The sequence below is a fragment of the Peromyscus maniculatus genome, chromosome 13 (genome assembly GCF_049852395.1).
Source record: "Peromyscus maniculatus bairdii isolate BWxNUB_F1_BW_parent chromosome 13, HU_Pman_BW_mat_3.1, whole genome shotgun sequence".
In the NCBI taxonomy this organism is placed as follows: Eukaryota; Metazoa; Chordata; class Mammalia; order Rodentia; family Cricetidae; genus Peromyscus; species Peromyscus maniculatus.
In genome coordinates this window covers 9,266,380-9,291,864 of record NC_134864.1, presented here as the reverse complement: position 1 = coordinate 9,291,864, position 25,485 = coordinate 9,266,380, and the positions used below count along the sequence as shown (strand labels likewise).

At 44.9% G+C, this 25,485-nt stretch overlaps 1 protein-coding gene across 6 annotated transcripts in view; it reads right to left on the bottom strand.

Moving 5' to 3' along the window:
* Nucleotides 1-8,436, bottom strand: part of Ube2f (ubiquitin conjugating enzyme E2 F (putative)) — a 56,983-nt gene extending 48,547 nt beyond the window's left edge. For 2 of the 6 annotated variants that reach the window (XM_042259843.2, XM_006988682.4), the window contains exons 1-2: nucleotides 8,298-8,436; nucleotides 3,970-4,103 (exon numbers count right to left, since the gene is read on the bottom strand). In XM_042259843.2, the coding sequence (XP_042115777.1) occupies nucleotides 3,970-4,087 (118 nt within the window). In that variant the 5' untranslated portion in view covers nucleotides 4,088-4,103; nucleotides 8,298-8,436. Of the gene's footprint in view, nucleotides 1-3,969; nucleotides 4,104-7,810; nucleotides 7,951-8,297 lie in introns of those variants that run through there. The other 4 variants (XM_006988683.4, XM_076549588.1, XM_016007095.3 and 1 more) reach the window with 3 other exon arrangements.
* Nucleotides 8,437-25,485: the final 17,049 nt, after the last annotated feature.

Below are 25,485 nucleotides of genomic sequence, written 5' to 3'. Positions count from 1 at the left end.
TAGCTCTGACTCCCAGACAACTTTATTTATTAACATACAATCAAAATAATAATTCAGTACAATTAGATTATCACCACAGAGGGCTACTGATTTTTTTGAGTTGATCTTGTATCCTGCCACTTTACTGAAGGAGTTTATCAGCTGTAGAAGTTCCCTGGTAGAGTTTTTGGGGTCACTTATGTATACTATCATATCATCTGCAAATAGTTAAAGTTTGACTTCTTCCTTGCCAATTTGTATCCCTTTGATCTCCTTTTGTTGTCTTATTGCTCTAGCTAGAACTTCTAGTACTATATTGAATAAATAAGGGGAGAGTGGACAGCCTTGTCTTGTTCCTGAATTTAGTGGTATCGCTTTGAGTTTCTCTCCATTTAATTTGATGTTTGCTGTTGGCTTGCTATAAATTGCTTTTATTATGTTTAGAAATGTTCCTTGTATTCCTATTCTTTCGAAGACCTTTATCATGAAGGGGTGTTGGATTTTGTCAAAGGCTTTTTCAGCATCTAGGGAGATGATCATGTGGTTTTTTTCTTTCAGTTTGTTTATATGGTGTATTACATTGACTGATTTCCGTATGTTGAACCATCCTTGCATCCCTGGGATGAATCCTACTTGGTCGTGATGGATGATTGTTTTGATGTATTCTTGGATTCGGTTTGCCAATATTTTGTTGAGTATTTTTGCATCAATGTTCATGAGGGAGATTGGTCTGTAGTTCTCTTTCTTTGTTGCATCTTTGTGTGGTTTGGGTATCAGGGTAATTGTAGCCTGTTCTAATTTTTAGTCTTGGTTTAGTAGTGGTTCTTGGTTAAATTGGTGCTATTGGGCTATTTCTTCTGGGGCAGCTGATTTCGATCGGTGAATTATATACTTATGATTCTGGTGATCTGGTTTGGTGTCTGGGTAGCGCCTTCTTCTGTGTTATCAGGTCACTTTTTGTTCATTTGTCAACTCCTCAGCTGATCTTGTTTCTTCAGACTTTAAACTGTAGGCATTTGAATCCTCTCCCAGATGGGTTTCAGCTGAGCAGGGTAGTCTCACCAACACCTCCAAGTTGTTGGGTTTCACAGGATCAGCAGCTGGGCCCTGGGTTGTCCTCAGACGGAGTGTTCAGATTCGTTCTGGTTCTGACCCACGGAGATAGCTTCTTCCCCAGATGTTGGGGTTAGGGGCGTCCCTGTTCCAAGCTGTGTCTGCTTGTCTCCGTCCCTGGGCCTGTTTACCTCTGCGGTCCGCCGCCGGGCCTGTATGTCCCTGTCAGCTGCCGCTGGGTCTGTCTGCCTCTGGGGGCCGCCACCGGGCCTGAATGTCCCTGTCGGCCGCTGCACGTCTACCTCAGCGGGCTGCCGCTGGGCCCGTCTACCTCCGCGGGCCGCCGCCGCAGGCCTACCTGCGTCTGCTTGTCTCTGCCGCCGGGCCTGTCTACCTCTATGGGCCGCCGCTGGGCTTGAATGTTTTTGCCGGCGGCCGCCAGGCCTGAATGTCCCTGTCGGCCGCTGCCGCCGGGCCCGTTTACCCGCTGTGGTTTCTCTGTGTTGTTTTGGTGCCTGTCCTGGATCTCACTCTGTAGATCTGCCTGGCTTTGCCTCCCGAGTGCTGGGATTAAAGGTGTGGGCCACTGCCACCACCAGGCAATCCTTTAATCTTAATCTCATTTAAATTTACTTTTAGTTGAGGCCATTCATCATTGATTATTGTTTGTCATGACATCTTTTTCCCCCCCAAAGCCTCTAGTTCCACAGATAGGCATCATTTTGCCTTTAAGATACAGAAGCAATAATTAACTAAGCAATTTTATCATCAGCTTTTATTTCCACGGTCCTTTTACATATGCCATCTATAAAAGCATTAAATATATCTTTATAGGATTTGAAGGGGTAACTTAGGTAATACTTTGGAGTATTTTTATAAAACCTAAAAAGAGGATCCTTTTTTATAGATCCTAAGTAACATGTTAATGCAACTCACCAATTATTAACAATGTGGATCAAACAATTTACCTGTATTTTATTTAGTAGAAAAATAATTAGTTACAAAAATAATTTGCAACCTCTTTATCAGTAAGAGATTATTTTTTATGGGTTTTTACCCTAGCAATCATATTATTTAATAAGCTTACAACCCAATCTGTTTCAGGTGTTACATTTCTTTTTTTTTTTTTTAATTTTAATTTTCTTTTTATTTATTCTATGTGTCTTTCACATCATGCATCTTGATCCCATTCATTTCCCCCATTCCTTCACTTCCGCCTTCTGCCCCTGCCCCTGCAATACCCCTACCAAAAAAAAAGTCTAAGAGAAAAACAACAACAACAAAAGAAAAAAACTAGGAATCTCATCAAAAGCTGCAGGGTGACCCAATGAGTCACGAAGGAAATCCCTTTGTCCATATATATTTACTTGCAAGTGTTCATTGCAAAGAGTCATTGGTCTGGTTCCATGCCTCTGGGTTTCTGTTTCACTATTGATGCTGGGCCAGTCTGGGACCCCTCTTGGATATCCTGTTGTTACCCCGTATTGTGGAGATCCTGCAGCTTTGGGTCTAAAGGACTGGCCCCTTCACATGCTCCATAAGATCATAGATGGAGTGGATATTGGGATGGACCTACTCATAGCTCTGGTTCTCGGCCTAGGCAGCTTTAGGGTTAGTCAAACCTGCCACACAAGGCTGAACTCTCCAGCATCAGGTGTTACATTTCTATAGAATTTAACCAAGAATTTTAGAAAGCAATTTAAGAGCAGAGCCAAATTCTCAGAAATGATCAACAGACAAGAGCATACTCAATATATAGTTTAAAATTGTGAATCCTGTTCCTTTAGTTTATTTATCATGAAAATCAAATATTTATTAGACAATCAAAAGAGGAAGTTTAAATGGGCCCAACTTCTGGTGAAGAACAGTTTGATCAGACATGGAATGCTAAGTTGATGCTGTTTAAATTTCCAGAGATATTAATCATTCAGTGTATAGAGGATGTTCTCGTCTTTTGACAGGCAGAAAGATTTAAGCTAATTCAAGATTTAAGTCCAGAAAGTACAAAGAGACTCTGTTAAACCAGTACAAACCCCCTGCCTTCAACCTCTGCACCTCCACATGTATATGCCTCCATAAGTGGACATCTGTGCATCCTTGCCCTTCCCATGCACACAGGAACATGCAAGCCACACATATACCACCCACAAACACAAAAGGAAACCCTTTATCAAACACAGTTTTCTTTTACAAACATGAATAGTGACTATGCCCTTAAGACACAATTCTAATAATAATTCTGTGAATTTGAATAATAAAATCACAATATGCATTATTAACAGTTTATATAGTATCTGTGTGAGATGGTGTGTGTTGTGTACTATGATAATTCTTTGAAGACACCCAGGTCATCACAAGATTCCTTAGGTTGTGTCCTGCATGAAACAGGAAAGGATTCTAAGACATTACCTTTTCCAGGCTGGAAACTGCTGTGCATCCCACAGGAAAGGGATAGCAGAGGAGAATAACAGCAGCACCCACGAGCCTCAGGCCTGCCAACTCCTATTGCCTTATTCTTTCCACAACACAGCATAGCAGAGCCAACAAAGACTATTCCTGGTGCGTCAGACACCACAGTTCTAACACCATCATCTCCTTGCTATCACAATCCCATCCTTTGCCTGGTATAAATCATTCCACTGTAAGGGACAATCACATTTCATTCTATTTTTATTTTTTTGAAACAGGGTATAATTTTTTGAAACATGTAACTCTGGCTGTCCTGGAACTCACTGTGTAGACGAGGCTGGCCTTGAACCAGCCTCTTCCTCCAGAGTCCTGGAATTAAAGGCATGCCTGGCTGATAACCATCCGTTCAAATCATTTCAAAGGAGTATTTCTATTCAACAGGCTTTTTGACATCCATCTCCAAAGAGCCTCTGGGCAAGCTTTATTTTGCTACTGGGTGTAAAAACAGCTTCCATGGAGGACGGTTACCTTTAACAAGCAGCTTGTCTCTCACAGAAACCCTCCGAGTAGAGTCCGATGTGGAGGTTGATGTCCGGGACCCCTTGAGCCCGTCATCCCGCTTCAGCTTGCTTGCCAGCGTTAGCATTACTGCCACCTTTCTTCTGGAAGACAGGCAAGAGTAGTAAGGAGCGCGTCTCCAGACAGCAGCTAGACAGGAGACACACAGAGGTGTTTTCCCTCCAGGTTTTCTCTACATGTGTAGGAAATTCCTACACATATTAACAAAACTGCATTCCTTCACAATGGATTTGAAGAAGCCACATGACTTTTTGTAAATTTGGGGAGCCAAAAGTTTCATATTCACCAAGCACAGAGTGGGTGCTAGTTCAATCACAATCTAGCCCACCCACCCCCAAGCTTCCCAGCCAGCACTCAGGCGCTACCCACACTGGTTTCAAATGAATTAAGTGTCCCTGCAGCACTGGGATCCAGGTGCGGCCTGGGAGCAGAAGTCTCTAGGGCAGAAGAGACAGCTGATGCTTTGCTTTCCTTCTCTCTTCAAGGGAAGTGTACAGAGCCTTCAAAGGACTGCTGCATTTACTGATTTGCAATGTCAACACCGAGAGCAAATGATAATACTCCAAACTGGACTGTCTCCACTGGCTGCTTCCAGCCCCTATGAGTTTCAGATTTCCTGCTGCAAACTCCCTGGGAAGGACAGCAAAACCCAAAGGCAGGTGAGGTAATGCTCCCGACTGCCTGCATAAAGGATGAAAAACTGCCACCCACTCCTTAAGCCTTCAATTGTTTATTTTAAAAGCAGCATTAGAGCAACACAATTGTAGGGCAGAAGGTACCGGCCCTTTCCATGCACTCTTCTCTCCATTCCCACGATCAGCATTCCCTCCAAGAGGCTTTATTTGTTCTAATTGATGGACCTGTGTGAAGGTATTATCACCCAGAGCACAATTTACATTAAGGTGTCAGCAATTCCTACCTCCAGAATCTGCCTTCTGTTTCTACTACACACTTCCATCAATCAGACACTCCTCATACTTGACACTTCCAGAGAGGGACTTGAGCAAGAGTAAGTGAACAGTTCAATATCTGCATAATTTCCTTTCTTGTTTTAAAATTACTTCCTTTCAATACTGGTTTGATAATTTTTTCAGTCAAAAAGGATCTACAATTTTCCAGATGAAAAGCTTTATCCAAGAGGTCAAACTTGAGGCTAAGACCCTGGAAACAAGGATATTCCTCTCTTCACTGGTATTTTAAAACATCTCAAACCCAGGTCTTTCGCCTAGTTTCTCATGCCATCTTTTATGTATCCTTAGTGATGTCAGATTTCATTTTGTAACACATATCACAAAAACAAGACAATGGATATGATCTTCCAAACTGTACATGGCCCTGCCATACTGAGAACTGGTCACACTGAGCACAGTGGCACATACTTGTAACATCAGTATTTGGGAGGCTAAGGCAGGAAGATTGTCAGTTGAAGGTTAGCCTGGGCTACAAAGGGGATCATACACCAACAAGCAAAATAAATAAAAATACCAAAACAAAACAAAGTGTATTTGTCTAAATGCACCAAACAATTGTTTTGTTTTGTTTTTTGAGACAGGGTTTCTCTGTGCAGTTTTGGTGCCTGTCCTGGAGCTCGCTCTGTGAACCAGGCTGGCCTTGAACTCACACAGATCCTCCTGGCTCTACCTCCTAGTGCTGCGATTAAAGGCCGCAGCCCGGCCCCAACAATTCTTATATGGCATGTTAGGATACATAAACTCATAGCACTGAAATCTGGGAAAGATTCTCAACACGCGCGCGCACACAGGCACATGCTCAATGTGGACCTTGGAACAACAGGCCTGGAGGGTAAGTGTCCAAGACACTTGGCTACAAGAAGCACTCACCACAAAAACCTAGTTTCTTCTGGAAGGTGTGTTGTAAGCATGGTCATGGTGTCAGGTTTACACTGATCAATCATGAAGTAATGGGGCAGTTCAATCATACCTCAGTGCAGTTGGCAAACATCTGAAAACACACTAGCACCTGTTTCTTCAGTCCCACTCTACAACGCCTTCTCCTCAGGGGTGTCTACGTGAAGAGATGAGCCCACTATGGACACCACAGACCTTCAGTTTTCACTTTAGGCACAGAGCTATGGTTCCACTGCTAAGTCACTTCCCCCGGGAGGCTTCAGCCCATAAGTTACCAAAACAGAACAGAGCAATGCTTTCCTCCCTTGGCCCCACCTGGAATGATCTTTTCAGGAATTTCTCAAACAGGATCCTGAGGTAGCGTGTGCCACCCTGGCCAAGTCCAAGCCCACCACTATGTGCTCAGACCTGGGGACATCCAGGGTGCCTGACAATGCAGAGGTAGATAATAAGACTATCTACCTACCACTGGGGAATTAGGGAGGAATATGGGATGCTCCACAGAAGGATCAGCAGATAGATATTCACCTTTGGTGTCCGTGAAGCGAACAGGAAAAGGTGAAAAAAAAAACAGTGATCAATAGTTTAGTAGGCAGTCCCCTAGTGGCCATAACAGAACTTTATGGGAAATGAAGCCAGGGCACACACTGCTCCACACCCTGAGGAGCTGCCCTGCTCAGGGACCTGGCAAGAGCCAGGCCTTCCCAGCACACTGCTGTGGTGCTTAATGCTTTCATACCCCTCCCCTCCCGAGGCCTTCTCCGAGGCAGAGGATGGGTATGCTCAGCTCTGCAAGGCATAGACTTGTAATCCTCAGGAAGTTTGTAGACTTTAAATAAGACATGTTGTGCAAAGGCCTTGCAGGGTATAAAACACTGGTGCTGTCTCCAGAGAAAACACAACATGAACTTTCTAATATTCTACGGCATGTAAGACAAGGAAGGCGTACCCACTAATTCTTCTATCATCTGTATCCCTTTCACATGCCACAGGAGGAACAAAGCAGTCCCAATTCGGAAATGTTCCCATAATCAGAAAATTAAATCTACACAAAGGGAACAAAAATAATTACTCAAACTATGCAAAGGCTAGCAGACTACCTGCAATTGCCTCAGGATTCTCTTCCTCTCTCAACACGGCCCACCTCTGGAAAACCGGACTTCAACCCAAACTTCCCGTTTCTCGACAATCACACCGTGACTAAGGCAGTATTTGGGGAACAGATCAGCTATTCTGAACAGCACGCTCAGTCTCTAAATTCCACAAGTTGTAATTGGCCCAGTTAGTTCCTCCTCTGGGTGGGACCGAATTTTAGGCCATCCACCCAAGAAGATCCCAGCTTGTTATTTACCACCAAGTCTCATCGGGTCCTGTTTACTCAGCATTCCTCTGTGCCATGGTGAAATCAGGCCCGCGTCACCTGTGCGGGGCCAGGCAGCTCAAGGTGAGGCTAACTCCTCACAGATCGTTCGAATCCAAGCATTTACGTGAGAACTACAGGTCACTAGAGACCCTTACTTAACCTCCCAAGCCCAAGGAAACAGATCGGGACAGGAAAACCGTCTACACCTCTGCACCGTACAGCATGACAGTACCCAGGGGTCTCTCGCCCACCAGGTTTATGGACTGACCACCTCCGGAGCCCATCTTTGATTCCGGGGACCGAATGCCAGGTAGTTCGGCCCAAGTGGGGCTCCCGAAGCTCCTCCATCACTATTAGCCCTCTTAACTCCCACAGCCGAGCTCCCTGCCCCACCAGCCGGGAAGCCTCTTGCACCACCAGGGCCACCAGCAGCCTCACCGGTCCACACCATCCCGCTCACTTCTGGAACCTCTGTCCACTCTCACAACCAGGTCCAGGGATGCCCTCCTTCCCTTCGCCATCCAGCCCTCGCAGGGACTTGGGGAGAGCAGATCTCTACCTAGAGGCCAAGCTCCCCTCCGCGAAGCCTTCTCGGTCACTCCAACCCACCGGCGGCGGCGCCGAGGGGCGGGTCCCAATGCCCACCCGAGACCGAGGCCACCGAGCCCGCCGGGGAGGAGGGCCACACCCGAGATACCACGCCGCCGCCGCGGAACCGGGTCAGGGACCGAACCGGACCAGGCGGGACCGGCCTCCCCTCCTCCCCGCTGCCGCGGTGGCGGGCCGCGTCCGCCTCCCTCCGGGGGCAGCGGCCTCCGAGCCGCGGCCTCGGTCTCCCGGCGGGCCCGAGCTCGGCACCGTGACCTTGCCGGCGGCGGCGGCGGCGGCACGGGGTCCGCCTCGGCCCGGCCTTCAGAGCCGCGGGGGCTCGCTGCCCGCCCAGCGCTTCCCGTCAGCCGCCGACCTCGCGGCCCCGGCGCCCGGCGCCGGCGAGAGGAGCCGCGGGGTGGGGTTGGGGGGCACCTCAGCCCGCGCGACCGGCTCACCTGAGCACCGCGAGTCAGGCGAGGCGGGCCGGCATCCAACACCATGCCCGACCAGCGACGGCTGCAAGACGCCAAAGCCCTCACGGCCGCACCGGCTCCCGGCGGCGGGACCGGAAGTGGCGGGGCGGGGACTGCGCTGTGACCGCAGCGGGCGCTTTAAAAAAAAAAAAAGAAAAGGAAATTCAAAGCTGCGGAGAACTTTATTGGCAGCTACAAGCGCAGACAGCCGCGCGCGTGGGCCCGACGGGGCGGCCGTCGCTCATTGGCGGAGGGCACGACCTGGGGGCGGGCCAAGGGAGAGCCAAGACCTTCTCTGATTGGTCACGGTGCCCGTGCCTGCGTCCCAGCGTCCGGCCGGCGGCCTTCCGGCTTGTTTCCATTCATTTGGCAGCTCGAGGGCCTGGGAGTGCTGGTGCGGTACCTGCGGGTGGAGCTGCGTTCCTGTGCCTGGCACCGGGGCCGACTGCAAATGACCCGAGCTGCCTGCGGCCTGCACTAGGGCTTTGGTGTAGATTACAGATTACACCACGTGGTTGCTGGGCGGAGAGGCACTCTTCGTGATACGCTTCGGGCCGGGCATGGTGGCGCACACTTTAAATCCCCGCCCTCCAGAGAAAGAGGAAGGCTTTGTCTACATAGTGAGTTCCAGGACAGCCAGGGCAATGGAGAGAGAGCCTACCTCAGACAAACAAAAATCTACTTCAGGCCTCTGGATGTAGGGCAATGGCAGGGAACTTGCTTAGCGTATGTGAAGCCCCGGGGTTCCATGTGTAACATCTTACTTGTATCCTGTGGGGTACGAATTTGTGGAACTGGAGATAGCATACTTTGGGAGAGAGTTAGGCAAGACTCCTAGAGAAGAGCCTTGGAAAGAGGATATTTGCTGCAAAAAAAAAAAAAAAGAGTGTCAAGTTTTTTTATTTATTTCTTTGTGGTGTTGGGGAATGGATTCCAGGAAATCTCACATGCAGAACACACTACCTCTGAGCTACATCTGTAGACCCTAAAATAAATTAATTTCTTTCTTTCTCTCTTTCTTGACAGGGTTTCTCTGTGTAGCTTTGCACCTTTTCTGGAACTCACTCTGTAGCCCAGGTTGGCCTCAAACTCACAGAGATCCACCTGCCTCTGCCTCCCGAGTGCTGGGATTAAAGGAGTGTGCCACCACTGCCCGGCCTAAAATTTCTTTCTAAATGAGGCATTTGGGTTGGGGAGATGGCCCAGTGAGTAAATATTGTCAGCATGAGGACCTGAGTTTGGATCTCCGGAAATCAGGTACGGAGATGTGAGGCCTAGGCAGAGGAATCCCCAGAAGATCAGGAGGAAGTAACCAGGTTTACACGGAGGGGAAGAGACCCTGTGCTAGGCTGGGTGGCAGATTTGAGTTTGAGGCTAGCCTAGTTTAGTGAGTTCCAAACCAGCTGAGCCTATCTAATGAAACCTTGTCTTGACACACACACACACACAAACCTGAAAGGCAGAACAACACCGGAAGTTAGCCTCAGACCACTCCATGTACAATGTGGCACATATGTACCCACATTCATACTCACACACAAATATAAAAAAAATAAAAGGCTTTTACCAGGGAGGTAGTGGCACATGCCTTTAATCCCTGCACTCAGGAGGCAGATATGTGAGTTTGAGGGCAGCTGATCTAGAGCGAGTTTCAGGACAGCCATCGCTACAAATCAGACAGCCATGGCTACAAAGAAACCCGGTCTATGGATCGATGGATGGATGGATACAAAGAAACCCTGTCTGTGGATGAATGGATGGATGGATAGATACAAAGAAACCCTGTCTATGGATGGAAGGATGATGGATGGATGGATGGATGGATGGATGGATGGATGGATGGATGGATGGATGGATGGATAAAGGCTTCTGATCTCAGGAAGGTTGTGAAGAGAGAAGAGATGGTAGTCAAGTGAACCCTTCTTGACAAGCCACCTTATCTCAGGAGAACATCTGTTACTTGCTCAGCTAACTCCTGCCCCTTATTCCCTCTCCCCATCCTTGAGCCCTGCCCTTCCTCCTTCCTGGAACTCAGCTGTCATCTGTTTCTCTGACTGAACTCAGATACATTTGGGGCCCACGCCAGGTGTTCAAGACCCATTTGCTGGACACCTACTGCATGAGCTTGCGCAAAGTCCTGGTCAGAGAAGGGCCTGAAACCAGGCTGCAGAGGCAGACACAACTGGGGTGGCGTGAACCAGTGTCTCCCCAGTACACGTGAGTCTCAACACTGCAGGGAAGCCAGTCACTTCTAGCTTCATTTCATGAGGCAGCCTCATGGGTTCACCTAAGACTTACCAAGAGCCCACTGTGTTGTTAGTTTATGTAGTACTCACAACAACCCTAGTGAACAGTATTCTGTTAGCTCCAGCTTATGAGACCGGAATTGCAGAGTTAAGTAGTTTGCACAGCATGGCAGAACAGGAAGATGAATCCAGCTCATTTGCCTCTGGCATTCTGTCCAAGACAGGCTGCTAATGCCAATATCGAGGAAAGGGACAAAAGACTTTTTTAGAGACAGACTGAATCAGAGTGATGTTTTGAACATGCTGGGACTGAGAACGTCATCATGTACCTTAAAGGACAAAGGATACCTTTCATGAGGGCTGGAAGAGACATGATAGGTTACACTGAGGTTCTTGCCCCTCTTAGGCTGCATATCTGACCAGGCTGTGGATGGAGCTGGCAAATCTCTGCATGACTGTTAGTCAGGGTTCTCTAGAGTAACAGAACTTCTAGAATAAACATCTCTCTCTCTCATATATATATATATAATGTATACATATATATTATTAGAATGACTTAAAATTTACCAGGCTTGGTGGTACATGCCTTTAGAGAAGCAGATCTCTGTGAGTTCAAGACCACACTGGTCTACAAAGTGAGTTCTAATCTAAGAAACCCAGGAATACACAGAGAAACTCTGACTCTGTCTCAAAAAAAAAAATTATAGGCTGTAGTCTAGCTAATTCAACAATGGTTGCCTATGAACAGAAAGTCCAAGAATCCAGTAGTTCAGTCCGTTAGGTTGGATGTCTCAGCTGGTCTCCAGTATACACTGGAATCCCAAAGAAGTAGGGCCTAATGCCAGTTAAGGAATGGATTTGCTATCGAGGACAAGAACAAGCAGGCAAAGAGAGCTTCTTTCTACCATGTTCTTTATAAAGGCTGCCAGCAGAAGGTGTGGTCCAGGTTAAAAGGGATTAGGTGGCAGTGAACACCTTTAATCCTAGCACTCCAGAAGCAGGCAGATCTTTGTAGCTAGAGTTTTCCTGCCTTGCCCACAGTCAGGACAAATCTTTGTCACCCGCCAGTCCCACAGCCGCTCAGACCCAACCAAGTAAACACAGAGACTTGTAGTTCTTACAAACTGTATGGTCGTGGCAGGCTTCTTGCTAACTGTTCTTATGGCTTAAATTAATCAATTTCCATAAATCTATACCTTGCCACGTGGCTCGTGGCTTACTGGCATCTTCACATGCTGCTTGTCCTGGTGGCGGCTGGCAGTAACCCTTCTGGCTTCCTGTTCTTTCTTTTCTCCTCTTTGTTAGTCCCGCCTATACTTCCTACTTAGCCACTGGCTAATCAGTGTTTTACTTATTGACCAATCAGAGCAACACATTTGCCATACAGAACATCCCACAGCACTTCTCCCCCTCCCCTTTTTTTTCAAAAAGGAAGGTTTTAACCTTAACAAAGTAAAATTATATATAATTTGGGAATTTGGGTGTAGCTTCTCTTACTACTTCCTGCTGGAGAGGGTTGCTGTATCTTATGGGGACACAAAGAAAATTTTAGGATTATGGGGTAGTCCGTGAGGGTGTATCATCTGAGCCAGTTGCCTTGAAACGGTTCTAGATGTTGGATCATCTGGGCCTTGGTGTCATCAGAGACCTTTCAGGGGGTCTTGGCTGGTCAAACCTGAGGTATCTTAATCTGGAACAAATCCATAACCTCTGGCTTTCTGTGGAAACAAAAGCAGAGCCTCCTTTCCAAAGCAACATATCCTTAAATCCAAATTTTGAAGTCAAGGTACCTTTAAAATATACATTTTGGCATAACTCAACAGCTTTTGCAATCAAATGTTTTTCTTCAGTTACAAATATCAAAGAGAACATAATCCAGATTCTCTGTTTAGTAGCCATCTTTATGTGGCTTATTTTTTATATTACCTTGAGCCTATTGCTTTAAACTGCAGCCTTCTAAGTCTGAAACGGCACTTCGCCCACTTCAGCTTCCCAACATGGTGGTACATTTTCCGCCAGCTCTGGGAGCCATCAACTCTCAGAAATAGTGGGTCTATGCTTCTATCAAAGCAGCATGTAGCCCAGAAACCTCTTTTTTTGTTTTGTACTAGCAAAGACTAAATCCATGACACAGCTTAATGTGCCACTTGCAGAGGCCTCATTCTGGCCATACTGCAGGTCCAGCACACACGCCAGGAACCCGCCATAGTAGCTCAAACACACAGGCTGCCGCTAACTTGAAAGAGACAACTAGGAACTGTTTTCAGCTCCATTTTAGAATCTTTTGTCTCAGGTTTTAGGTAGAAACTCTTGCCAACATGTTGGGTGCCATTTGTAGCTAGAGTTTTCCTGCCTTGCCCACAGTCAGGACAAATCTTTGTCACCCGCCAGTCCCACAGCTGCTCAGACCCAACCAAGTAAATACAGAAACTTGTAGTTCTTACAAACTGTATGGTCGTAGCAGGCTTCTTGCTAACTGTTCTTAAATTAATCCATTTCTATAAATCTATACCTTGCCATGTGGCTCATGGCTTATCAGCATCTTCACATGCTGCTTGTCTTGGCGGCGGCTGGCAGTGACCCTTCTGCCTTCCTGTTCTTTCTTTTCTCCTCTTTGTTAGTCCCACCTATACTTCCTGCCTACCCACTGGCCAATCAGTGTTTTATTTATTGACCAATCAGAGCAACATATTTCCCATTCAGAACATCCCACAGCAGATCTCTGTGAGTTTGAGACCAGCCTGGTCAACTGAGTGAGGTCCAGGACAGCCAGGGCTACACAGAAAAACCTTGTCTGTAAACAATAACAAACAAACAATAAATAAAAAAGCCCCTGGCATATGTACCCAGTCCTTTTTTTTTATGAAAAAAAAATATATTTTCAATAAAAAAGGCCAGCTCAACAAGAGGGAAATTATATCTCATACTGGCAACTTAGCTAAATCTTCAGGGCTAATGAATCCATGGACATTAAAGAAGAACCTAAAACTCCACTTTAGTAAAGCAACACACACCCCACTACATTCTAAATATTTGTCTTTATACATACAGATAAGTGTAATCTTTATCCTTCGTCAAAGAAAGTTCCCTTTGCAACAGCAGAGACCATTATAAAAAGGCACAATAAGTCAAAATAAAAAGATACTGTGGATATCATTTTGTATAAATACAGTGCTGATTGGCCAGTAGCCAGGCAGGAAGTATAGGCAAGACAAGGAGAGAGGAGAATTCTGGGAAGTGGAAGGCTGAGGCAGGGAGGCACTGCCAGCTGCCACGAGGAGAAGCATGATGTAAGATACCAGTAAGCCATGAGCCACGTGGCAAGGTATAGATTTATAGAAATGGGTTAATTTAAGATATAAGAACAGATAGCAAGAAGCCTGCCACTGCCACACAGTTTATAAGTAATATAAGTCTCTATGTGTTTACTTGGGACACCAGTGGGAGAGATTTGTCCTAACTGTCAGCAGGCTGGGACTCAGGAAAACTTCAGCTACAAATGGTGCCCAATGAGTTGGCAAGAGTTTTCATGTAAAACCTGAGAAAAAAGATTCTAAAACAGAGCTAAAAACAGCTTCCTAGTTGTCTCTCTCAAGTTAGCAGCAGCCTGCAGGTTTGAGCTACTCTATGGCAGGTTTGTGGCATGCAGGCTTGACCTACGCTATGTTACACAGAGGTGTCTCCAAACTGTGCACTATGCTGTGTGTTGGATATAGTTTTTGCTAGCTAAAAAAAAAAAAAAAAAAAAGAGGAATCATAGACTCACTGCTTCCCAGAGTCAGTGGGAGCATGGATCTCAGAGCTGCTGGTAAACATACCATCACCAATTTGAAAAGCTGAGGTGGGCAGAGCCAGCAGCCATAGCTGCCCTTTTTAGTCTTAGGATGCTGCAGTTTAGAGCAATAGATTCACAATAAGACAGATTCAGATGGGATAAACCTCTATATAGTTTACCGTGTATGTAGGCTTGAAAGAGAGAAAATATATGCATTGATATAAAGAAATAGATAGTTTTTAAAAATAAAATCTTTAAAGAGACAGGAAAGGTAGTATAAAAATAAGTCACATAAAGATGGATATTACACAGAGACTCTGGATTGTGCTGTCTTTGGGATTTTTAACTGCAGAAAGACATTTGACTGTAAAAGCTGTTGAGTTAAGCCAATATATATATTTTAAAGATACCTTGACTTCAAAATTTGGATCTAAGGATATGTTGCTTTGGAAAGGAGGCTCTGCTTTTGTTTCCACAGAAAGCCAGAGGCTATGGATTTGTTCCAGATTAAGATACCTCAGGTTTGACCAGCCAAGACCCCCTGAAAGGTCTCTGATGATGACACCATGGCCCAGATGACCCAACATCCAGAACAGTTTTAAGGCAACTGGCTCAGACAGTACAGTCTCATGGACTACCCCATAATCATAAAATTTACTTTATGTCCCCATAAGAATACAGCACCCTCATCCAGCAGGAAGTAGTATGAGAAGCTATGCCCAAATTCCCAAATATACCAAGCTGGCTTTGGAGATGGAATTGGCTCATTCCTTCTCTAAACTGAAGCATATTCCTAAAATAAAAGATTGTTCTCAACCTTTGTTTCCCATATCAAAAGAGCCCTCTGGTGTGGGACAGAGAAAAACCAATATTTTTATTTAAAAAGGGTTGATTATAAATATAATCTCTTTCTAAAAAAACGGGGGATAGGATATAGATATGATAGGAAGAAAGGGTATATTATTAAATCTACTTTTAAAGAGCAACTTGTTTAAAATATTTTACATTGCTATAGATTTTAGTTTATTGATACAAGTTTAAACTTAATTTTGTTATACTGTATATATATATTTCTACTCATGTTTGAGGCATTATGTTTATGTAACTCATTTAGATTGTAATGGATAATTAAAAAATACAGATTAATAATTAGTCTTCTATGATAGTTTATAGTCATGTTAAGTTTTCTAGGTATACATAGATATAATTCAATTAGGTAGGTAATCTTCAAACACTTCAAAGACCTACAGAATATGGCATTTAAAATGTTTTTAAAAATTTAGACCTTCTGGACAGTGAGACATGTCTGCTCCTGGCAGCAATGATTTACTTCAGAGAGGAGAATGGGCATCGAAGACACTCTATATGGAGTTTATCTTCTTCTTGGCAAAAATAGCCATTTGGATAAGAAACTGTTCTTGCCTGGACTGCTTGATCAACTGAACATGCAGGATCCATAGGAAGGTGACCACTGAACTTTGTTTGACAAAATGGTCCTTCAGGTTTCTGCTTTGCAGAGGAAACTGCCAGACATTCTACAGGACACAGAGAGAAGTGACTGAGAGACTCTAGGCCTGTGGGCTGAAGACAGATGTCCCAACTTTACAGAGGAACTTTGGATGACTGTCCAGGCTGCCAGCTGTCTCTGTCTACTCTCACAAGACTCCCAAAAGTTGCTTGCATCCTTCTCCCATTTCTCAGGTAGTATTATATCCTTATGAAGTCTTTAATGTAGTTGAAGACTAGATAGTTATAATGTCCTTAGTCATGATAAAAGATAAGTTAGATATGAAACCTTAGACTCACAAATATAGGATAGATAGACTATCTTCTTTAATTTTGCCAAGTACAAATAGACTAGATATTATAAATAGACTAGATAGTGTAACTGTAATTCTTGCTCTATAATTTTTCTGTTATATGTAATTTTACTATGTTAAAGTTAAAACCTTCCTTTTTGAAAAAAACAGAAAAGAGGAAGTGCTGTGGATATCGCTCGGTATAAATAAAGTGCTGATTGGCAAAGTAGCCAGGCAGGAAGTATAGGCAAGACAAGGAGAGAGGAGAATTCTGGGAAGTGGAAGGATGAGGCAGGGAGACACTGCCAGCCGCCATGAAGAGAAGCATGATATAAGATACCAGTAAGCCATGAGCCACATGGCAAGGTATAGATTTATAGAATGGGTTAATTTAAGATATAAGAACAGATAGCAAGAAGCCTGCCACTGCCATACAGTTTATAAGTAATATAAGTCTCAGCCAGGCGTTGGTGGTACATGCCTTTAATCCCAGCACTCAGGAGGCAGAGGCAGGTGGATCTCTGTGAGTTCGAGGCCAGCCTGGTCTACAAAGTGAGTTCCAGGAAAGGCGCAAAACTACACAGAGAAACCCTGTCTCAAAAAAACATTTAAAAAAAAAGTAATATAAGTCTCTGTGTGTTTACTTGAGGGATGCCAGTGGGAGAGATTTGTCCTGACTGCCGGCAGGCTGGGACACAGGAAAATTTCAGCTACAAAAAGACATGGAGTGTAGATGAATTTCTAAAAGGTCTTATTAATAAAGACAAACCCGGAGCCAGGTATTGGGGTGAATGCTGAAAGATCAGAGAAACAGAACCAGCCACAGCCAGCTTCACCTCGTCAATCCTCAGCTGATCTTGTTTCCTCAAACTGGAAGCCTCTGTGGCCTCATCTGAATGGATCTCAGCTGTACTGTTGCTAAAAGCCTAAAAGCGTAACCAGCCCCTAGTTCCTGGTTTTCACACCTTATATACCTTTCAGATTCCTGCTATCACTTCCTGGGATTAAAGGCATGTGTCACCATGTCTGGCTGTTTCCAGTGTGGCTTTGAACTCACAGAGATCTGGATGGATCTCTGCCTCCAGAACGATAGGATTAAAGGTGTATGTACCACCATTTTCTGGCCTCTATGTCTATCTAGTGGCTGTTCTATTCTCTGACCCCAGATAAGTTTATTAAGGTACAGAAAATACTGGGGACACAATATCACATTTCCCCTTTTTTGTCTAAAATTTAAAAAAGCTTATAAACTAATACAAGAAAAACTATATCCAATAAGTATATACAATATATACAGTCAAGAATTACATTAACAATGACTAGTCCATTAACATTTGACAGATTCAGACAAAAACTCCATTATATATAAAAAGTAGATTCAATAATCTACCTTTTTATCATATCATATCCATATTCTCTTTTTTCTTTTCTGAGTATTTTCAAAAGTCTACCTTTTATCTTATTTCTATATCTTCCCTTTGTTCTTTACAGAGTACATTTTACCTCTTATCTATATCCTCTTTTTTCTTTTCTTTTTTTAAACAAGAACCCTGAATCTAATCTCCTTTGTTTAGCTTTTTTTTTACCATTAACAATTAATAACTTGTAACCAACCATCGTAAACAATAACAATATTCATAACTCATTAAATGACAAAAAAAATATCACCCTACCTCTTGGGAATGTGGGTGTCATGTTCTTAAAATTACTTTCTGCTTTCTGGGGATGAAGACATCTTTAAGGAATCCTAAAAAAGAAAATTTTGGGGTTAATTGTCAAATCCTGAGGGAGTTAGTTGTATCATTTGTCCAGTATCTGCATAATGGGAAAGTGCAGGGCTTGTCTCAAGTCTGTGAATCTGGATCTCATCTAGCCATCTTGAAATTGTCCTGATCAGTTTGTAGTCCAAAGTCGATCTTTTCATGATGTTAATCAACTTAATGGCTTTACCATAGTCCATGTGGAATAGTCATTGTGGGATCCCGTCATCTTTTTGAAGATTTCAAAGTCGCTATTATTCGTGGTCCTGGTTCCATGCAGTTGTGTGTGTGTGTGTGTGTGTGTGTGTGTGTGTGCGCGCGCGCACGCGCGCGCGCCTCCTCTGTGGTTTGGAGCAATCACAGTCTGATAAATGTCTGTTTCTTGGAACCATGAACGTTCTTCTCTAGATGAGAAAATCTTCACAGCAATTTCTCCCCACCATTTGTCTTGCCAAACTTTTCCAAACTGACCTTTGCCGATGTTTTTTGTAATACGGTGGTCTTAGAGCAGTTCTCTGAACAGCAGCAGTAAACCTTTTGTCCCAGGTAGCAGCATCACCGCAGTCACCAACACGATGAGAAGCAGCCTGCAACTCGGAGTAGCATCTGATGCCTCCATGGTCTCGCCACCACCATTTGTGGCCAGGTCCGGCCCTGGATGCAGCTTCTCCTCAGCAAGCCTCTTAGGCTGGCCTCAAACTCCTGCCTCTGCCTCCTTCAGCAAATCCTACCGGCGTGTGCCACTACAACCTGCCAGCATGTAGCTCGGACCTGAGCTGGGGCCCGCAGGACTACAGGCAAGTAACTTTTTCATGAACTCATATCCAACAAGTTGAGTACCAGATGTAACACGAATCTTAAAAGGTCTTACTCATAAAGACAAACCCAGAGCCAGGTATTGGGGTGAATGCTGAAAGATCCAAGAAACAGAACCAAAAGAGAACCAGCCACAGCTAACCACACCTCGCCAATTCCTCAGCTGATCTTGTTTTCTTCAAACTGGAAGCCTTTGTGTCCTCATCTGAATGGATCTCAGCTGTACTGCTGCTGAAAGCCTGAAAACTTAACCAGACCCAGTGTTTGGGTTTTAATTAATTCCAGATGTAGTTCAATTGACAACCAAGAATAGCTATCACAACTGTCATGCATACAAGAAACTGACTCCCTCATTTTTGATTTCTTAAAAAGGACTAAAACTGTCTGTCATATGCCCTTCCATTTTGAAGTCTCTCATCCTTTTGTGTCTGTCACTAATAGAGATCAGCCTGTGGTTCCTGTGTTTCTAAAAGTGCCACTCTTGGGCGGGGGCCACTAGAGGGTGTGATTGGCATGTGGGAGCCCCTGGACATAACAACAAAAACATGCCTCCTTTCATGGTTTAGTTCTGGTAGAGGACTTCAGTTATTTAAGGGAGGAGGGCAGGGAGTTACTGGCAGGCTGCACGTGGCGTTTAAAAACTTGCTTGTCATGTGTTGCGGAACCTGGGAGTATGCTGATTTACTTGGGAAGTGGACTTTGCAAATTTGAAAAAATTGAGAGGCTCCTGTGTTGGGTTTGTCTTGAATTATCCAAGTGGGTCCAGTGTAATCTCGAGGGTCCTCGGGTGAGGGAGGCAGCTAGTGGTCAGTCAGTGCAGGGGTGGGGAGATATGGGATGTGAAGACACCACAGTGATGGTCATTTTAAGGGGCGTGGAGTTCAGGTAGTCTCTGAAAGCTAACACAGAATTTCCTGAGTCTCAGAAGGAACTTGACTGAATTGTGTCTTCTCCAAACATGTTAAAGTTCCCATTTCACTGCCTCAGAATGGGACTTTGCTTGGGCTTTCCTTTGGAGGTGGGGTCTTTGGGGTTGAGGTGGGAGGCAAATACTTTAGTGAACAAAATAGGAACATGAACTCCCATCCCTGTCCTAAGTATTTGAAACTATCTAGGATGTACCACATAGTCTACATCTCTGTGTAACTTCTAGGGGCCTTCTATTTCTGGGGGGGGGGGGGAGGGAGCGACAGCCCAGGGGCAGTGACTCCCTAACCGGAACTGCACAAGGTCAGTCAGGACCGAGAATGGGGGCCTCTCAGTGGATCCCTTAGAGCATAGCAACAGGAAATTGCGCAAACCTTGGGAGGTTGCTACTCGGCTTCCGGAAAAATGCCTGTGACCGAGAGGGAGGGGCCGGTAAGATGGCTCAGTAGGAACGAGCTCTTGGCCACCAAGCCTGGTGACCCAGTTCAATCCCTGGACCCAAATGGTGGAAGGAGAGAACAGACCACTGCAAGTTGTCTTTTCATTTCTGTACTCAAAACCGTGACACGCACGTGTACCTACTGTTAGTCATTAAACGACTGCACTGTTATTCATTAAGCGGTGCTGTTTACCATGTGAGAAAAGCCACAAGACACAACAAAGCCCACCATAAGAGTTTTTTTAAGAGAAGGGAACAGAAGGGGGTGCAGGAAGAGAGTCAAGGGATAGATGGAACCCACTTTTTATGTGTGTGTGTGTGTGTGTGTGTGTCCCACACACGCACATATGGGCTTACATAGCTATACCACACATGCACATGGATTGCATGATCACGCTTCCTGCGAATTATGTGATCACACAGCGCACGGATTAAGTAGGATGTAAGGCCTGGGATGACTAAGCATCTTGCCAGCGCATGCGAGGTCATGGAGGGAGTGGCTAGGAATTCTAACACCTACACATATACACATAAAAAAACAAACAAATTTAAAAAGAGAGGGTGAAATGGTTCCAGCTGAAGGTGCTGGCCACCAAGCATGGTGACCAGAACATGATTCCCAGGACCCACATGGTGGGAGGAGAGCACACTTCTGAAAGTGGTTCTCTCTGACTTCCACATATAAGCCATGGACACGCACACACACACACACACACTACATACACATACACACATTTACACATACAACACACACACATATATATATACACACACATATACCACACACACATACACACACATACACCACACACACACACATTACATACACATACACACATTTACACATACAACACACACACACACATATATATACACACACATATACCACACTACCACACACACATACACACACATACACCACACACACACACATTACATACACATACACACATTTACACATACAACACACACATATATATACACACATACACCACACACACATACACACACATACACCACACACACATTACATACACATACACACATTTACACATACAACACACACATATATATACACACACATACACCACACACACATACACACACATTACACACACATACACACATTTACACATACAACACACACACATATATATACACACACATACACCACACACACACACACATACACACACACACCACACACACACATATATATACACATACACACACATACACCACACACACACACATTCAGACACATACACACATTTACACATACAACACACACACATATATACACACACATACACCACACACACACACATACACACACATTACATACACATTTACACATACAACACACACACATATATATACATACACATACACCACACACACACACACACACACACACATACACACAGACCCTTTGAAACTTTGGCCCACTGATTTTACTCTTACCCCGAGGAGTAGTCCAAAGGCAGGGAGAACCCTGGGGAGAAGATACCCATTGTGTAAAGTTGAAAACTTGGAAGCCTCCTCCAGAGCACTGGGAATAGTTAACTAAGCCACCTCGAGTTTGCTTGTGGTAACGCTGCAGAGCCATGCTCCTCCATTGTTATGCAGACTGTGTGGAGCCACAGAATTGCTTATTAAATTAAACAGCACCGTTCAAATTGCATACAATGACTACATCCTAAAACGGATAAATGCAAATCATAGACGAAAAGAAAATGAACCAAAATGAATGTAGTTTTTGTGTAGGGCAGGAACATTTGGGGTGAATTTTCTCCTTTTATTAAAAAATTTTGTATTATTTATTATATGAAGGTATGTGTCTGCATGTGGGTATGTTCACATGAGTTCAGGTGCCCATGGAGGCCAGAGGCAATCAATCAATCTCCAGTTTCCTGGAACTGGAGTTACAGATTGTTGCGACTGACACAGGTTCTAGGAACCCAAGTTCCACTCTTTGGAAGAGCAGCGAGTGATTTTAACCACTGAGCCATCTCCCCAGAACTTCTGTATCCTTTTAGTTTAGTTTAGTTTGTTTTGTTTTTCAAGACAGGGTATCTGTTGGTTTTTTGTTTGTTTGTTTGTTTGTTTTTGTTTGTTTGTTTGTTTGTTTGTTTGTTTGCTTTTCAAGACAGGATTTCTCTAACTGCTCTGGCTGTCCTAGAACTCACTTTGTAGACCAGGCTGGCCTCGAACTCACAGAGATCTGCCTGCCTCTGCCTCCCTAGTGCTGAGATTAAAGGCATGTGCCACCACTGCCCAGCTTATCTTTATAATGACAATTAGGTGTCTTTTTAAACAGGACTGGGGCGATGGTGGCACACACCTTTAATCCCAGCACTTGGGGAGGCAGAGGCAGGTGGCAGATCTCTGTGGTTTAAGGCCAGCCTGGTGTACAGATCGAGTTTCAGGACAGCCAGGGATACACAGAGAAACCCTGTCTCAAAAAATGAAACAAAACAAAACAAAAAAAAGAAGCAGGATTTCAGTTCTATGACATGTGCCTGTAATCCCAGTACGTGGAAGGCTGAGGCATTAGGTTGCTGTTTAAGTAGCCTGGACTGCATATAGTGAGACTCTCTCATAAGGAAAAAAAAGAAGCCAGAGAGATAGCTCAGTTGGTAAAGCGTTTGCTTTGCCAGCATGAGGGCAAAAGTTCAACCTTCAGAAACCATTAAAAAAAAAAAAAAAAGAGCCGCTCATGCTAACACCCACTTCCAATGCTATCACTGGGTCACTGGGGAGGCAGAGGTAGGTGGCTCATTAAGGCTCACTGCCGTCAGCTTAGTCTACTTGACTGAATTCCAGGCCAGTGAAAGATCCTGAAAAAAACAAAAAAGGAGACAGTCCTGGAGGAACGATGGCACCCGATGTTTCCTCCGGCCTCCACACTATGTAGAAGGCGCGGGGTTCTTGTGCTCAGAGAGAAGCACTAGGGAAATCAGGAGTGTTAACCACACAGGACATCTCCTCAACAGAGGAAATAACACACCTGCATTCCACCTGGAAAGCGGGGAGTGTTGTTTCTGTGGAGCCAGACCTCACCCCAATCCCAGGCTCTCCCTCCCTAGACCTTTCTCTTTAGCTCCCAGTCAATAGACCCCAACCTTGGGGGAGATGTCACATGTGCTTTATGGCCTGCTGACCTCTATATGTCTAGGTCAGACACCACACCAGATCCCAGGTCTTCAAGCTATAGAACCCATCTTTATGGCCACACGTACTTTGCAAAAAAGTTTCTATGTAGTCACGCAGTAAGCTTTCTTGTGCACCCGGAAGGAACTGGAGTGACTGCTGTTAGAATTCCTAGCCACTCCTCTAGCTGTATGACCGCACATGCCCTGTCCAGTAGCCAGGCAAGATGCTTAGTCATTCCAGGGCTATGTAATCTGTGTTCTGCGTGATCATGTAATTTGCAATTTGCCAGCAGCTGACCACGTAATCTATGCGCATGCGTGGCATAGCTATATAACCCATATGCGCATGTGCGGGGGTAGTCTATGAAAGTGGGTCCCACTCATCCTTCTGCCCTTTCTCTTCCTGCACGATCTTTCCATAGGCCTAAGCACCCCCTTCTATTCCTTTCCCTTAATAAACTCTTATAGTGAACTTTGTTGTACCTCATGGCTTTTCTCACACGGTAAACAGCACCGCTTAATGAATAACATTATGCCACTTAATAAATAAAAATTGCTGCTGCCTGGTGTTATGCCCAGATCATGGGACTCCCAGAAGACCACCACAAATACTGAGTCCCGCATGTAAAAGCAAAAAGCCTTTATTCTCTTCAAGCTCCTAGCTTGGTCTCTCTGTCTGTCCATGCAGCAGCAAGAGCAGAGAGCCCCAAGCTCAGGTGGGGTGGGGTTTTAAATCATAGCAGAGGTTGGGCTGAGGGGATTTCCAGGGTCCAGGACCCTGATTGGCTGGCAATCTTCTAGGGGTATCTGTAAAACAAAAAATAAGTGTGTGCTAGACTCAGGGACATCTGGCCACCTTATCCAATGGCTGGAATGTTTGGAGTGTCAGGTACTTCCTCACCCCTGGGTAGATCCCTGGGTGGTATCAGCTTAAGGTTTTTCCTGGATCTGGGTCTTGCCTGCCAGTAAGCCTTTCTTTCTTTCTTTCCTTCTTTCTTTCCTTCTTTCTTTCTTTCTTTCTTTCTTTCTTTCTTTCTTTCTTTCTTTCTTTCTTTCTTTCTTTCTTTCTTTCTTTTCTTTCTTTCTTTTCTTTTCTTTTCTTTTCTTTTTTTTTTTTTCGAGACAGGGTTTCTCTGTGTAGCTTTGCGCCTTTCCTGGATCTTGCTCTGTAGACCAGGCTAGCCTCGAACTCACAAAGTTCCGCCTGGTTCTGCCTCCCGAGTGCTGGGAATAAAGGCATGTGACACCACCGCCCGACCCAGTAAGCCTTTCCTGGAAGCTGTGTCTAGGCCGCTAAGCCTGTCATGGCTGCTGTGTGGTCAAGCTGTTTTGGGGCCCCTCCACACATGGAAACTTTTTTCCAAATTGTACTGTATTTAGATATGCTTACAGTAAACCACCTGGCATCAGATTCCCAAAGTTCGATCCAGCCTGGCAAACTAAGCTGGGCTGAAAGGAGTTTTCCTTCTTGCCCCTTTCACCTCGCGGCCAGCCATGACACCTACAGGGAACAGCCACATACCTACATGTGTGTTCACATGCACCCACACCGAGCATCCACAGATCACAAAAAGAGAAAATTAGGTGGTAAGGGGCATGGATAGCATGATGGCATTTTGTGCAAAAATAGCCTGCCTGTTTAGGCAGGGATATCTTTATGGATGGTTAGAAAATACTTAGAAGCATGCTGTATTCATTTGCCAAGGCTGCCCAAAGCACCATACACGGAGTAGCTTAAGCAAAAACAAAAAACAAACAAACAAACAAACAAAAAAAAAAACATCATGCATTGTTGTTGTTGGAATTCCTGGCCACTCCCCCAGCTACATGACCCCACATGCGCTGTCCAGTAGCCAAGCAAGAGGCTTAGTTATCTCAGGGCCTTAGTAATTTGTGCTCAGCGTGATCACATAATCTATGCACATGCATAGCGTAGCTACATAAGCCCATATGCCCATGTGCATGCATGGGGGGATCCATAAAAGCAGGCCCCACATACCCTTCCCCTCTCTCCTTGTACGACCATTTCCATAGGCCTAAGCACCCCTTTCTGTCCCCTTCCCCTAATAAACTCTTATAGTGGGTTTTTTGTGGCTTTTCCTCAAACGGTAAACAGTGCCACTTAATAAATAACAGTTGTGAAGCCACAAGCCTGGAACCAGGGTGCTGGCAGGCTTTTCTCCCCAACACCTGAAGGATGGATCTGGCCTGAGCCTCTTTCCTTGGTCGGCCAAGCTGCCTTCTTTCAGAGTG